The following is a 14,912-nucleotide window of genomic DNA, read 5'->3' as shown; positions in this document are numbered from 1 at the left end:
TTGGAGTACATGCGTAGATGATACTGCCTGCAAAGAGCTTGTATTTCTTAAAAATAAAACTATTCTGGCATCTTCATGATTCGTGAGACTGGAATCTCCTTCCTAAGGCTCATTTCTCTTCTTTCCAAGACAGAAAAGCAAGAAAAACTGAGAATTCTGGAATTACTTCTCCATGCATTTGTGGCAGCTAGACAAATCAGTTACTGAGAATATGTCAATGATTTCTCCTTTCTAATGTGTTTTGACACTGTTAGCAGTATTTACTATGTAAACGAAAATACTTTTAAATATGAAGAGTCAGTTTCGCAATCAGCTTAAATAGATGCAAGACCACATCGCTGCTGACATTTCTAGCTGCACAATGGCTCTCATCAGCGTGTTGTTCCAAATGAAAACAAATGTGACAAATAAAAAGCTTTTAGTCTGTTTAGCAAGCAGATCTGACTCACTGAAGCCTTGTGATCCCTAGCACTAAAGGGGGAAAGGATTGGGCAGCACGTTTTTTCAGTGGCTGTGTAACCTTAAATAATGAAACCAAGTTCTGTCGGTAACTGCTGAGCTGCAGAGTCAATCGAGATTTTGCAAGCTTCTCTTTCGGGTTTTCCAAAGACATCACACAACACCACACAACTGCACTATTTACATTTGAGTTGTACTTTCCAGCTTTGCTGCATGATGGAAAACATGAAAATCAGACTGAGCAAACCAATTGAGCAGCCTATTTTTGCTTCCATTCAGTATTGTGTACTGTCCAGAGTGCAAACCCACCCAAGTTTTCAACAAGGGCTTATTCTACAGTGACAATCCTGTGATAAGATCCTAACTCTGCCTCTAAGATATTGGCAGCATGCTCTACCTTTAATAACGTGCACTATTTAAAGGGAGTTTAAAATCTGTCCTCCAATCGATATAAGTGGTATGTAGACTGTAGAGGAATTTATTTGAAAATGGAGCATAAGAAGATACATAAATAAGCATAAAATTATAGGAAATAAAGAAACATTTAGCAAAAGAATCTCCTACACAGGGAGATTACTGGTAACACTGTTCTCAAATTAACAAGCATGCATTATTTAAAATGCCACCAGAGTCAGCATAAGTAATGACTTGGAGATACTCCAATATGAAAGGTATGAAGCAATAAAGCGAAGGGTTCAGCCTAGCATTCCAGCTGATTTAAAATAAACGATGAGTGTTCCCTCTAATATGATTACATTTTAAATGTAAAGTTTATAACATTTACAAGGACTTAATTATAAAGAGAAATGTCAATCTCCATTACAAAAATAGGAGGACAAAGAGAGGGAACAAAGAAAAAGTACTCTCAAAAGCAGGAAAGCACTGAAATAGCAAAAGCATTAAAATAGGGACTTAAACAATTCATGTTGAACTCAGTGGACTGATACAGGCTATACCAGATGCAACGAGTATTGCCCAAGGCAAGGAGTTTTAGTTTCCTTGTGTATCTACAACATCAAACACTACAAGTCCTAAATCCTTATCTGGGAGGTTACTTTAACAATAATCCATTATTATTACAGAATCACAGAATTGTCTAGGTTGGAGGAGACCTCAAGATCATCGAGTCCAACCTCTGACCTAACACTAACAAGTCCTCCACTAAACCATATCACTAAGTTTAACATCTAAACGTCTTTTAGATGTTGACCCCAGCAAGTATAAACACCTCTAATTCAGAACCAGCAATTATAAACACCTCTAATTCAGAATGCATTTTAGCTTTGTTATATTAATTCTATTAACCCGTTGCAAAAAAAGAAAGCATTTGAGCACTTTACAGGATACAGTTCCTGGCTATACTGTAAAAACACTGTGCAGTGCACTGGCAGCACTTTCCTTTACATGCACAAACACACCCTCTTTCCACCTGCTACTTTAACAAAATATGCCCAACAGTGCAATGCAAGCATGGAAGTACCCTCCTGAGCCAGAAACATGGGTGCTGCCTATTATGTGCTGAAGGTTTCAGTACTATTGCTCAGAATTCAAAAGAGCAAACAAAAAGAAGCAAAAGTATTGTGCTACCTTTGAACCATGTCCGAAACAGATGACAAAAAGCTGTCCATTCTTTTGGAAAACATCTCTGCTCCTTTCTTGAAAAAGTTGATCTGAAAAATACAAATAAGAGACACTGGAAGTCATCCTGGTTTTGGTAGACAAATAACAGATTGCTTGAACTGGGTTAACAGCGATCCCGTTACGATTGATGCTTTGGGCTGGCAAACAAATACGTGATTAAAACAACTGTGTTGACTTCTTGTATTTTTCTTTTTTGCTCCTTCCCACCCGTTCATGTACCCCTTTACACACACAAGCTATTGGCTGCTGACAGGTACGTTTCCAATGAATTGCTGAATGACCACTATAAGAGGGAATGGGTAGCCTCCTCCCATACTAGCCCCATACAGAATTGGTTCTGTGCTGTCACAAGCCATTGTATGCAGTAACACCTTACCAAAAGGACTGGAACATAAATTGTCCATTAGATTTAGTAGGCCAACCTGGAAATTTATAAACTGCTACAGCAAAGGCAGACAAGAAAACGATGAAGTGTAGCTGCACTAGCAGAAATCTCTAGGGCAATCAATTACATCAACTACAGTTTTACCATGGATTTTGTTCTGCTAAGGCCAAGTGCACTTTTTATTACAGATGAAGAGTCCCCTTTGCTGTTATGGCTCAGCAGGCATGCAGTAGCAGCAAAGCACTCAGTGTAGACTATCTTAGATTTCATTTCTGGCTGTGGGGCACACAGACATAGTTAGGAACTACTGACAGCTCTGTGAATCATGGACATAGGTAGCGGTGTGTGTGCAATTAATTATTTTTTCAAAAAAAAAAAGTGAGTTACTCTGGAAATAAATGCAAAAACATCAAAACAATTCTCTGCTGTTAAGCAATTTATTAGGTATTTATTAGTATTTAATATAAATATATTTAATATTATTACTTTATATAAATACAATATAACATAAATATATTTATTATTATTATTTATTAATATCAATTAGATATTTAATCCAATTTTACTTGTGATTCCACTCCTTTCCCCTATTCCTGGAACACAGAATTCCTCTTGCCTGTAACTTACATTTCTGCAGCTATGTTCTTGACCACAGATTCCCCTTACAGACAAAGGAGAGAAAGCAGACTCTTTTCAAGAATGATTCACCTATTTACTTCAGAAATCTCATGCAGAAGAGAAGAGCCCTACATTCCACTGAATAATGAGAGACTGCCATGCCTGTCTTAGATGTTGATGCCAGTTTTCAGTCAAATAGAATCACCGGTTGGAAAAGACCTCCAAGATCATCCAGTCCAACTTGAATAAACCCTCTATACTAGCCATGACTTCTAAAAAATACTTATGTTCATTCTTTGGAAACATGAAATATTAGACATGTTTTGAGCAACTAATAAAGAAAATACATACTTTAAAAGCTAATGGGGGGAGGTAGGGGGTTCACAGTATTTAAGGATCAGTATCAGCTGGCTTCTGGCTATTCAGTCATTCCCATGACAACCTGAGACTTTCCTGTATAAAGCAATGGGAGACTTTTTTTGCTAGATCAAGGAAGTTGTTTGGCTTCCAGAAAAGGGAAACAGGTGCAGTTTTTTGCTCAGGATAAGTAATTATACACTAGAAAAGTAGTATGAATTTCCATGTAAAGCAACTGAATTCTCTTTAAGTACCTACTTTATGTAGGACACATAATCTGCAGCAGACACAGGACACTTGACATGGTGATCCAGGCTACCATCTCAAACGGACCACTGCATTCATTTTTCCATGACCCAACTCTCATTTTCCCTTATGCTTTCTTTCATCAGTGTTGAAGCACAATAGACCCTTAAAATGGGCAAGTCATGAGAATCAAGTGTTGTGAAAGTGCTCGTTTATTAATCTTCCTGACATCCCAGAGGGTCAGGTTAATGGTATCACTGCTGTAATTTACAGATTTGAGAAATGTGTGTTCAGCCACTATATCAAAGTGCTGGCAGAATAAAGATTAGAAACAGGATTTCCCAGATTTATGCTCAATCCACCCTACTGTTCTGTCCTTCTAGTTCTCCAGTGGATGCTCTGTTCCCTGTCGTGTACACTCCTCATCAGTATGCTGAACATTATGTGCCAGGAGGGGAACTGCTACATAGGAGAGTTTGTGCAGACACAGAGTAAAGAGTAGAAGTAAATGCTATTGTACAGATAGCTTAGCTGTGAAAAGAATTAACCCCAGGGTCATTTTGCATACATGTGTATGTAAATGTATGGATAATAGTACATATTTTTCCCATTGCTATCTTTCCTAGATAGCTAAACATTCAACCATCTGCCACAAACAAAACCATTTGTTAGAACATAGGCGTGCTGAATAAAGTTGTTTAGTTTTCTTTTATTTTCATTTGTAAGTTCTCAAAAATAAATAAATATCCAGAGCTACAATGATTCACTTTCCCTGGTAAAGGTATAACTGGTAGAGTTGTTTTACTGTCCATACCTGTCCTCGTGTATATCCTAGCATAGGTTCCATCATTGCCACTCTCTTCCTGTACTGCAGAGCATTCAGGGCACAGTAATACTGCAGAGATGAAAGATGCTGCTTTCTCCTTGCATTTGCCACTTCTTTGGCCACTTCTGCCTTAAGCTAAATAAAAATTGATAAGAGGTTGACAAAGTGTTATGGTGCATATGGGTATATTTACTGATTATTTTCAAATTATCTTTAAACAGTCATACCAGAACTTCTCCACTTTAAAATGAAGGATGAGAAACTAATAAAGCAAATCCAAAACCCAAATCAACTTCGAGCCCTGCTCTGTCAAGATACTTAAGCATTTGGACAATCCCTGTGACTATAAACTAACTCAACTACCACAACTAACATTCTAGATCTGATCTCAATGCAAGAGATTTATTTGCAGCTGAGATCACAACACAAGCCTCTAAGTGCAGAAAGCAGAGATGAATAATTCAGAAGATGCTGTATCACATTCTGTTCTGCAATGCACTTCCTTTGAAAGACCATCCTGTAGGACTGAAGCACTCTTAAAGGATAGGGCCAATCATACATTTCCAGCATACAGAGGTATATTTTGGAATAGTGCTCCAGTGGGCAATGAAGAAGAAACGTAAAACAATCCCACCAACACGGTTTGGTGTACTGTAAATGAAATGACAATCCATACAGAGAAATCTAGCAGAAAGGCAGATGTGAAACAATGGTATGCTTTATAAATAGCAGACACAAGGCTTCATGACATGGTTTACAATGAATTGCACCAGTGATACAGCATCATCACATTAGCTGTACAACAGTAGGTCCATACAAATCTACTTATGGCCGTTTGGATCGCATCTGTCTGAAGAGCTCCTCTGGACCTGAGGGGCTCTAGTTCAGCAAGATACTTGGTCATTTGCTTAACTTGGGGAAAACAGGTATAACTTTGCTGAATGGTTGTCTAAAAGCTTTGTGTCTGCTTAGAAACTAAATCACGAGTAGTCTTGAGCTACCATGACTTTAACTGATGAACTCTCCAAAATTCTTAAGTGTATGTAGGGACTAGCTACAATGATGAAGACAGAACGGCTGATGAAAACTTTTCCTTTTCCCTCTTACGTTCTTTACCTTTTCATTTTCTTTCCTTTTCGGTAACCTGCTATACTTTGCCATGGACACGTCATGTTCTGTAGACAAGGAATATTATTTTTTTTAGAAATGTGATGTGTGTGTGCATAGATTAAAAATGTCTTCTGTGATATAACAGGTGCACGCCATTAGAAACAAACAAAACCAGGAAACATACCATTGCTAGCAAGGCCAAAAAGATCCTTCAACGTGCTTACTTCTGGAAAAGAGAAATTGAATATTCAAAGTAAAAGCTGCTGTAAACGCTTTGTTCAACTGAGATGACTTATGGCACTGTTAAAACCTAAGTCATTCCAGTCCTTTCAAAGCAGAGATGCACACACAAGTCATGCCTATCTTGAAAATGATAATAAACCAGATCAGTTGCTAGAGAAATTAACAGACAGATAGGAAAGCAAGAGTGAAGTTAGTTTATTTGACTGAGAAAAGTTATCACTATGAAAAAGATTCCTTGTCTGTCAGTGCCATTTACACAAAGCATCGTTTCACTATGCCTGCTATTACAAAAGGCCCTCCACTGCTTTAAAAGACCAGCAGTTCTGAACATCCTAACAATGCCTATATGATATCAAGAAATCTAATGAAGTCCTAGAGACACATGAACTAAGGCCCTTCCCTGTACATAATCTTCATCAAACTGGAACATTTTTTTTGACTAAGCTTCTCTGTGAAAATAAGTATTTGCCTTATCCATCCAATTGCTGGCTGTGACGTTGACATAACAAACATTGGCCACCAGTTTCTGATGCAGGTAGGAGGAAGAGAAACTAAGCAGGCGACTCAACTTTCAGTAGTGTTGGTACAAATCACTTTCAGTTCCCCTATCAATGCATGTTTAACTGGCAAAACCCTTCTCAGAAACCAACAAACTAAGCACATTCACATGACCATAAGACCAGACATTACGCAACTCTGAAAAGAAAATGAGTAAACTGTAGGATGTCATCACAGTCTCTGATTATTTCTAATAACCTATTCAGAAATCAGTTTCATGCCACTTTTTTCTTCCCAGAACACTTCCACGTGATTCCAATGCAGAATGACAGAAATTCTTCCCAGGTGTGACTAACTTGCACCTAAAGGTTTCTATAGTACTCAATACATAACAAAATCGGAAGTAAAACAAGAACACAGTTTATCTTCTCTGCTTCCTTGTTTAATCCTATGATGAAATTTCAGTATAGCCAATCCTCTGCTAAAAACACTGCTCTACAGATTGCGTCAGAGCAAAACGGTGGTGGGGATGGATGGAGAGAACAAAAAAAGATTTTGACATCCAGGTAAACTGAATAAACTTCCATTTTTTTGTCATGAACCAGCTGAGGCTTTGGTTGCATCTTCTTTTTCCATCTCCTTTTATGAACTAGGGACATAATCCATACAGATGGGACCAGATTCACTGCATCAGTGAGACCACATTAAAGAGGTGTAAGACCATTTATAGAATCAACATCTGAGCATCCAAATACAAATATTTGGTACTAGATTACAAAATTACAAAAACTAGATTACAAAATACCCATTTTTATAAGTACTTTGATGTATCCCACGGTTTCAAATGAGATGCTACGATACCAGAAACTTCTAACAGTCACTATTTTGCTATTTATTTATTTCGTCTCCCATCAAAATGATGTTTTCCAAAAATATATAAACAGGAGAGTAAACTTCGCATGAGAAACATTGGTTGTTTTTTTTTTTTTTTTGCTAAGCCCTGGAAATGCTGCAGTAAGAACTCATGTTTCTGATGCCTATGTAGGTTACAGTGTCCTTGACCTCGACTATCAACTTGTCTCTTTTGAAATCAGAACAAATGTTTGCACTCCTGCTTTACTGTTTAAGGAATTTCCAAGTTTGCGCAATCAGGTTACTTGGAACTACCCCTGGATGGAAGGGGCTTAAAGAGAACTTATAAAGGAGGGGATATATCATACTATGAAGTTGAAAGAGCATTCCTGCTTGTGATTTTTTAAACAACCCCAAACTCTGGAAGTGGGATGAATGTTGTTTGCAAGCCAGATACATTGCTACATTTCCCTGCTTTAGGCAACTGTAACATCACTGGCTGCAGTGAATTTACACTCATGTAAAAGTGGAGTGACCCAACAAAGACCAAGTTGTGTATTTTCGAACTTGCACCACAAGGGGCATAACCCATACACGGCAAAACTGCACTATTTATGTCTGAGTAAAAGCACACGGCCTGTAAAGGAAATTCTGTAGCAGGGAAAAAAACAAACAAATTAAAAAAAAACAAAAACTTTTCTGTGAGTTACCATAAGAACAAATTATATGACATTATGCCTCAGCTTATTACAAAACAAGCATGAAGGAACACCAAGAGGAAAATTAAAATTTAAAATAAAACTTACCTGTGAGATCCTTTTCCCGAAATTGTATTATTGGGAGAACCATTGTATCTGCAAGCTGTTTTGCCAATTCAGAATGAAGAATATTGAGCTAAAACAGAGAATAGAGAAATGCTCTAAGACAGAATGTAAATAAAAAGAATAACATGCACTGTCTGCTGCTGAACGATCTGTAACCAGTGTTTAAACAGGCTAATAAAACACACATTGGTAACCTTAATCATGAGCAATACAAAATTCTTAGCAAAGCTCTCACCAAAAAAAAAAAAAGGAAGGTCCAGTGGTTTTATATTTCTACCATTTGGGATCAGAAATACTATATCAACACCACCAAGTGTCATTATTGTTCACAGAACCACAGAACCATTTAAGCTGGGAAGGACCTCTTGAGATCACCTAGTCCACCCACCTTGCTCAAGTAGGGTCAGCTAGGGCAGGCTACCCAGGACCATGTGCAGCCAGGTTATGAGAAACTTCACAGACAGAGACTCCATAACCTCTCCAGGCAACCTGTTCCAGTGCTTGACCACCCCTACACTATTAATCGTTCTGGCCTTATCCATGCCTTCTTCAAGAAAACATCAGTTTATACAAATTCTGGTATTTGGGCCTTTATATTAATTACTTTGGAAACTCATGTAAAACACTCCTTGATGCCATCTAAAAAAACAGGTCCTGATCAAGACACTGATGGCTACAGACCAGCAGCCATCAACATATATCTTGAAGTGTGACATATTATCCTATTAGTTAATAACCAGGAACATGAGGCAGATTTGTCAGAAGATAAAACTGGAACAAAAACCTATACCTTCATGCTGCACGTTGCTCACACTGTTTGACACAGGGAACCATTCCTGTCTCTTACTTTGGTACATTTATAAACACACATTTTGTCCAAACAAAAGACTCCAGTCAATGTAATTTGAAGTTTTCAAAATAAAACGTAAGGCAATCTTAATTTGTATATAATTTAATGTGCCAATTTAAATTAAAACCTTCAATTCATCCACTCTTCTATTTCTTTCACTTTGTGCCCCTCATATAAAGTCAGAAAAAGTTACGAGTATAACCAAAATTTTCAAAATTACAAGTTCAATGTCTGGCAACCACAGTCACCTCACAGATTTTGTCCCTCTCTTCATAATACTTGAGCTCAAATGTTTCCTGCTAAATTAAATGACTCCTATGGTCTTTCTGCATGCAACTGTCAACATCAACATGCCCTTTTCCCAGTAAGAATTAGATGACCACAGTGACCTTTTTCCACCAGAAAGATTAGCACCACATTCTACGTAATGCATCTTACTCCCACTTCCACATAGGTTGAGGCAGACCAACAAGCCTCAGTGGTTAAACTATGACCACAATAATCACAGTACTATAATCGCTCCATTTTCCAACCTAGTATCTACCACAGCTTTCTGGTGAACACTAAAGCACCCACTGCAGGCTTTCATTGTAACCTCTGCTTCCTCAATACACGTGGATGCCTACAGATGCAAGGCAAGTTTTTAAAAAAATCTTTTAAATATATATATACACATAAGTATTTGTGAAAGATCTATATATCTAACCTCCCATGGAAGTAAAAGTACACAAAGTCTTTCAAAAAAAAGAAAAAAGACTCATGTTTATACATCACCTTACACAACTGAGTTCAGCCCTCAGCTAGAGTTGTTAAGCCCTATAATAATAAAGTCAGCTTTGGAGGAACAAACTGCAGAGTGATGATCCACAGGAGAACCATCTAAATTAGAGCACGAGCCCCAGCACTCTACGGGTTTTGAAGAGCCACACCTGCCATCTGTGCCCAGCAGACGAGGATGTAGGATACTTCCATCTACTTCAGTGCTTAAAACATATTTCTGTGAGACAAATGGGGATTTATTCCTGCCTACTGTTTTATAAGGATACAAGAACTTTTCATTTCCCACATGCTGCATTAGAGCAGTTCACTTGATGATTAATTCTAGTGAGTAACCCAGCGGGATTTCATCTGTAATTTGCTTCTATTAACCAGATTTTGTTAGTCTCTATACCACAGAGTTACAGTTCCACTTCCATGACTAGAATCTCCTTCCATTCAGGAAGGTTACCCAGGACACAATCACAACAGGGGGCACTATTTTACCTTCACATTTTCTGTGATTAGGCTTAGGAAGGTAAGGATGAAGTCAGTATTTCCCACTTGACAACACAATACTACACTGGGGCAACTCAACTCCTGTAGAAAGGACAACTGGAAAAGAGATACAGGGGCTAGCTAACAGATGTGAAAGATGGTTGAGGAATGGAGCAGGTTCTTGTGAGGGAAAATGTGACTGACAGAACTGAGCAGCAGGGTTCTCCACCTTCAGCCCACAAAAGGGATGGTTCTCTTGTACCTGGGGAGAAGAATGTACTAGTTTTCACCTACTAACACATCACCAAGACAAGTACAAGACTTGTGACAGTAAATGCTCCTTTCAAGTATATCCTGAGAGCAGGCATACAGCGGGATAAGGATAAGGGCAAAGTTAATCCTAGGAATTCTTCCCATTATATCATTAGAGTTACCCATGGAATGAGCACAGCTCTAAAATTTGTAACTTATTTTTGCCCTGCAATCAACTCTCTTTACTCTCCTCTCCCCAAAAGTAAACCTTGTTATAGACCTTTGTCTTCTAAGTGAAGGCTAGAAGTAGACTAAAGAAGAACAGCACTTTTCTGATGACACAGAGTCCTGCTCACACCAGAAAATGATGTATCAAATGATACTGAAGCAGTAAGAACCCAGATATTGACATTAGAATTAAATGTTATGTGGGCAGGTCTAACAAGAGCACATTTAAGAAAACACCTGCTACTTAGCCGCAACCCATGGGGAGTAGAAGTGTTCAGCACATACAGCAGTAGTAGCTAACCTGCCTTCAGCAGACCTTTCTGCAGCCTCCCCAGACATGTTTGGATTCTCTGTGATCCTACAGTAAAATAAGCTGCAACTGTACCACTGCACAGCTGTTCTGTGCCTATCCCTGGATGGTTTGGGCTCAAACTGCAGTATTTAAAGCTTGAAAATAGAATTTTTTAATCAAATTAAATTAAAAATGGCCCCAGTCTACCTGAAACATATCTGACTTCAGTCTCTTTTCTAATTCCCCTATTTAGTAAGTTCAGCTTTGCTCTGTGAATAGCGCTTGCGAGGAAGCCACAGACCCAGCTCTAGTGCTGAAGAGACCATTACTAAAGGGTGGTATTAAACTTCTTTCCACCCCTGCATAAATGATTCTATAAAACTCTGACACGATCTGTCCTTCAGTGGGAAGGCTCAGAACCAAAAGGGCAAAGATCAAAAGGAAGAGCTCCAACATTCCATTAACATTGTAATAACAGAATAATGGCAACTCAAATTACCTCATCCACAACTTTTGAAAAGTAATGAAGGGTGGATATCACTTCTTCATCTCCTTTCCCTAAGGCAAAATGCTGAAAATAGAAAAAAGTATTTGGTTAGTAAATCAACAAAGCTGAGTATAAAACACAAGAAGTGTTTTACTACAAAGGTAATAAATACTTTTACAAAATGCAGTAAAATGAAATGGAAAAACAATAACTCAATATATATATATATATATATATATATTCTTTATGCACTGCTACTCTTGTTTTAAATTAATGGATTTGGACAGCATGCAATTAATGCTTATCAGATTCATTTTAACATTATACAGTAGGAACAAGCTGGCTTCTATCTTCATAAGCTTATTAACTCACATTTTGCACTTTTTTGGTCTTGTTTTTGTTTTGTTTTGTTTCTTTTAATTTTAAGGATGCTGAGAAGTGACTCAATTCCCTTGAACATCCTGGGGAATTTTACAACAGTCTTTGCATGAAATCAAATAGATCCAATGCCCTGAGCACTTCTGGAAACCACACTCTTTGAACAGGCTTCTTTTCAAGGGCTGAAGAGTAAATCAGAGGCACAGTGTTGAGCATACCTGCTTTTCATAGGCGAGGAGCTGCTTCGAAAGCTGTTGCGTGGCAAGACACATTTCATTCTACAAACAAAAGTTACATATTAATAGAAATAATGACAAATCTTTAGCTCTGCTGTTACTACTATTTCATAACCAGCCTCTTGAATGAATCTGCAACTACTCAGACAAACATTCAGTTGCGTGTAAACAAACAGTCCCAAAATACCTGCACAGAGAAGCAGTAATAACAGGTACATTTCACACATAATCAACATGCAGTTTATTTCAGCTTAACCTCTTTGCACAAAGGTGAAATTTGTCATTTTGTTTTCTTCCAAGACAGAATCAGAACAATCTCAAACAAGTAAGCTGTCATACTAGCATAGGAATGTTTCATGTTCATTAATTTGTTAATCATCTTTCTTCAAAATCCACAAGAATAAAGAGAACCCACAGATGTGCCTCTTTAAAACGTGATCACATTTGTTAGCAAGTTTGTTAGCCCCATTTGTTAGCAATGACTTAAAACTGGGGGGAAAAAAAAGAAAAAGGGAACAGGGGAACTCAGATCTGTCTCATACTTTGTCACATCCCTCTCTTGGTAACATCCAAAACTAATCGCCTGTAATTTCATTTTAAACATTACACATTTGGAGGGGGGGATAAAATATGCTAAGGCCATGGAGAGTTCGTAAAACTCAGGGCAATCTTTGAACTGCTTTTATAGCTGGTATACAAAACCATTAAAACTGGGACAGAGTTTGTGTTCCCTCCCTCACCGTCCTGAGCAAGCAGAGCATGGCGAAGTTAACCATCTGGGCCAGAAACAGCTTTAATTTGGCCTCCTGCCACTTCTGACATACTGCATTACAGCCTGCTGCTTCTGCACCACTTTGGCACGTCAGGAAGGAGCGTTAATCTGGACAGCAGGGCTTGTCCCAAATGTTCAGCCAGAGTCTTAGGTGTGCCCAAGAGCACAGAAAGAAGAAAAAAAAAGAGGCATAGCCACAGCAGCCTACGTAACAGCAGCTGTACATGAATAACTGCACTGTGAACGCACAGCAGGAGGAGGATGAGCTAATTCTGACAATCTTAAAACACCTGGGCACTGGGCAGTAACACTCACAGGAGGCTGGAGGTGTGAGGGCAGAGGCCCTCCAAGTCACAAACAAGGGCTCAGAACTGGAGTTGATCTGGGCCCAAGTTCAGGTCATGTGCACCCCATGACTATTCTCACCGCACTCACAACAGGGGATTACAGTCTTGTTTCTTGCCTCAGACCAATTAGTAACAAGCATTACACTTTCATAAAGTAGCAATATCCAGGATTCACGTAAGATTTGCAGGTTATACGGATTGTGAAGTTTTCAATGTGAAAAGGCTCTACACAAACACTTGGCATTTAAGTATTTCCCAAGCCACTGGATGAAAAAGGAGGCTGTGCCTTCTAAGTTAGCAAACCTTGTAAAGGGCTCAGGGAAGGATGGAATAAGCCTTAATTATCAGCAGGGACACTTGAGGGAGCGAAACCTTCAAAGAGGGAGCTGGCAAGCAGTGAGTGGATGGCAGGAAGGATGAGACTTGCTCCATGTGGACTGATGACAGTAGAAGGGTGTGTTTGTTCGTGTGCTTGTGGCTGGAGTCCAGAGGTGGATTTAAGACTACAGAGAGCAGCAGAGGTTCTCAGGCATGGGATCTTCTCCATCAATGTCAAAGATAAAGCTGAGTAAAAGCTTTAAGAGTAAGTCCTCACACAGAAGCTGTGGTGCTATCTGTTAGTTTTATAGCTGGATCAATGAGAGAGGAATCTTCTGAAATAATCTGCATTTAAAAATAAGCCTTTTTCCGCTCTTTGTATTATTTCACTTATTCCTGCCGTACTATTTTCGAAATACATGTTGGTGGCTCAAACTTGCCAACATTAAAAACACCTTTGGAATATTAGGCTGACACCAGAGGTATTATATTCCTCTGTGCTAGCCATCCTCAAAGCTTCAACCAGTTTGATTTTTAAGATTACCAGATCCTCACCCTCCTTCCCCATCCCAGTGATATCCAAAGAGCAACAAGGAGCATCTTTAATCGTTGACGTGAGGCAGCCTGAGAGTGGGCATTGCACAGAGGTGTGGCAGAAGCATCTTCCAGCAATCACCACTCCCCAGGAGAGGTCTTTAGTATGTGACAGGACAAGAGGGAGAATACACACACACACAAAGTGTCTCATGGGGATGTAAATTACCATCTTGTCAAGCATACTATCAGGTGACAACAGCCACATAAAGACCCCAGGCAGACATCCATGGCACACTACCCCAGGTCCAAGGTGATGGAAGGACCTGATATAAAATTTCCTTCAAAATTTTGGGTTGACTTTAAGCCAGCAGCTCCACATTCCACTTATGTGCCATTGATGCCAGCAGGATGCATTGCTCATGCCTCTTACTGGATTGGTTCTTTGTGTCAAAACACCATGAACAAGCTTGTTACTCAATCCCTGCCCACCTGGAGGAGTTAATCCTGGGCCCTTCCCTGCTCCCTCCCAGCCTCTTTGTAACTCTCTCTGCCACTAGATTCATATCACAGCACACACACCACACAAGCACTTGTAAATGATTCAAATTAAACTGGTGAATTTAAGCACCATCACATTGCATGAGGCACAGGAAGCAGGCAAAGTGCTCTGCTGACCCAGTGGTAATACATTGCTAAACGCACTGATCTCGGAAAGTTTGGTTAATCCTCCTCCCATTTGTTCCTAACCAGCCTTAATTTTCTAACCCCTACTGCCATGAATTACCAGTCTCAAGAGTTAGAAATTACTTGGATTGCTTCAGCTGATAGATCCACTGAATCCAGGCAAATCATTTTATCGGGTTTCAATCTATTTCCAAAATATTTTCCGATACAATACAGCA

At 39.0% G+C, this 14,912-nt stretch overlaps 1 protein-coding gene across 1 annotated transcript in view; it reads right to left on the bottom strand.

The window, feature by feature from the left end:
• APPL2 (adaptor protein, phosphotyrosine interacting with PH domain and leucine zipper 2) overlaps positions 1–14,912 on the bottom strand; it is a 37,613-nt gene that overhangs the window by 10,908 nt on the left and 11,793 nt on the right. The window contains exons 3-9 of the mRNA XM_027449593.3: positions 12,019–12,078; positions 11,435–11,506; positions 8,042–8,129; positions 5,827–5,868; positions 5,649–5,707; positions 4,521–4,667; positions 2,047–2,129 (exon numbers count right to left, since the gene is read on the bottom strand). Of these exons, the coding sequence (XP_027305394.1) occupies positions 2,047–2,129; positions 4,521–4,667; positions 5,649–5,707; positions 5,827–5,868; positions 8,042–8,129; positions 11,435–11,506; positions 12,019–12,078 (551 nt within the window). The remainder of the gene's footprint in view (positions 1–2,046; positions 2,130–4,520; positions 4,668–5,648; positions 5,708–5,826; positions 5,869–8,041; positions 8,130–11,434; positions 11,507–12,018; positions 12,079–14,912) is intronic.

This window comes from Anas platyrhynchos, chromosome 1, assembly GCF_047663525.1.
Source record: "Anas platyrhynchos isolate ZD024472 breed Pekin duck chromosome 1, IASCAAS_PekinDuck_T2T, whole genome shotgun sequence".
NCBI lineage: Eukaryota > Metazoa > Chordata > Aves > Anseriformes > Anatidae > Anas > Anas platyrhynchos.
The sequence above is the reverse complement of the archived record's forward strand: the minus strand, read 5'-3'. Positions and strand labels throughout refer to the sequence as shown.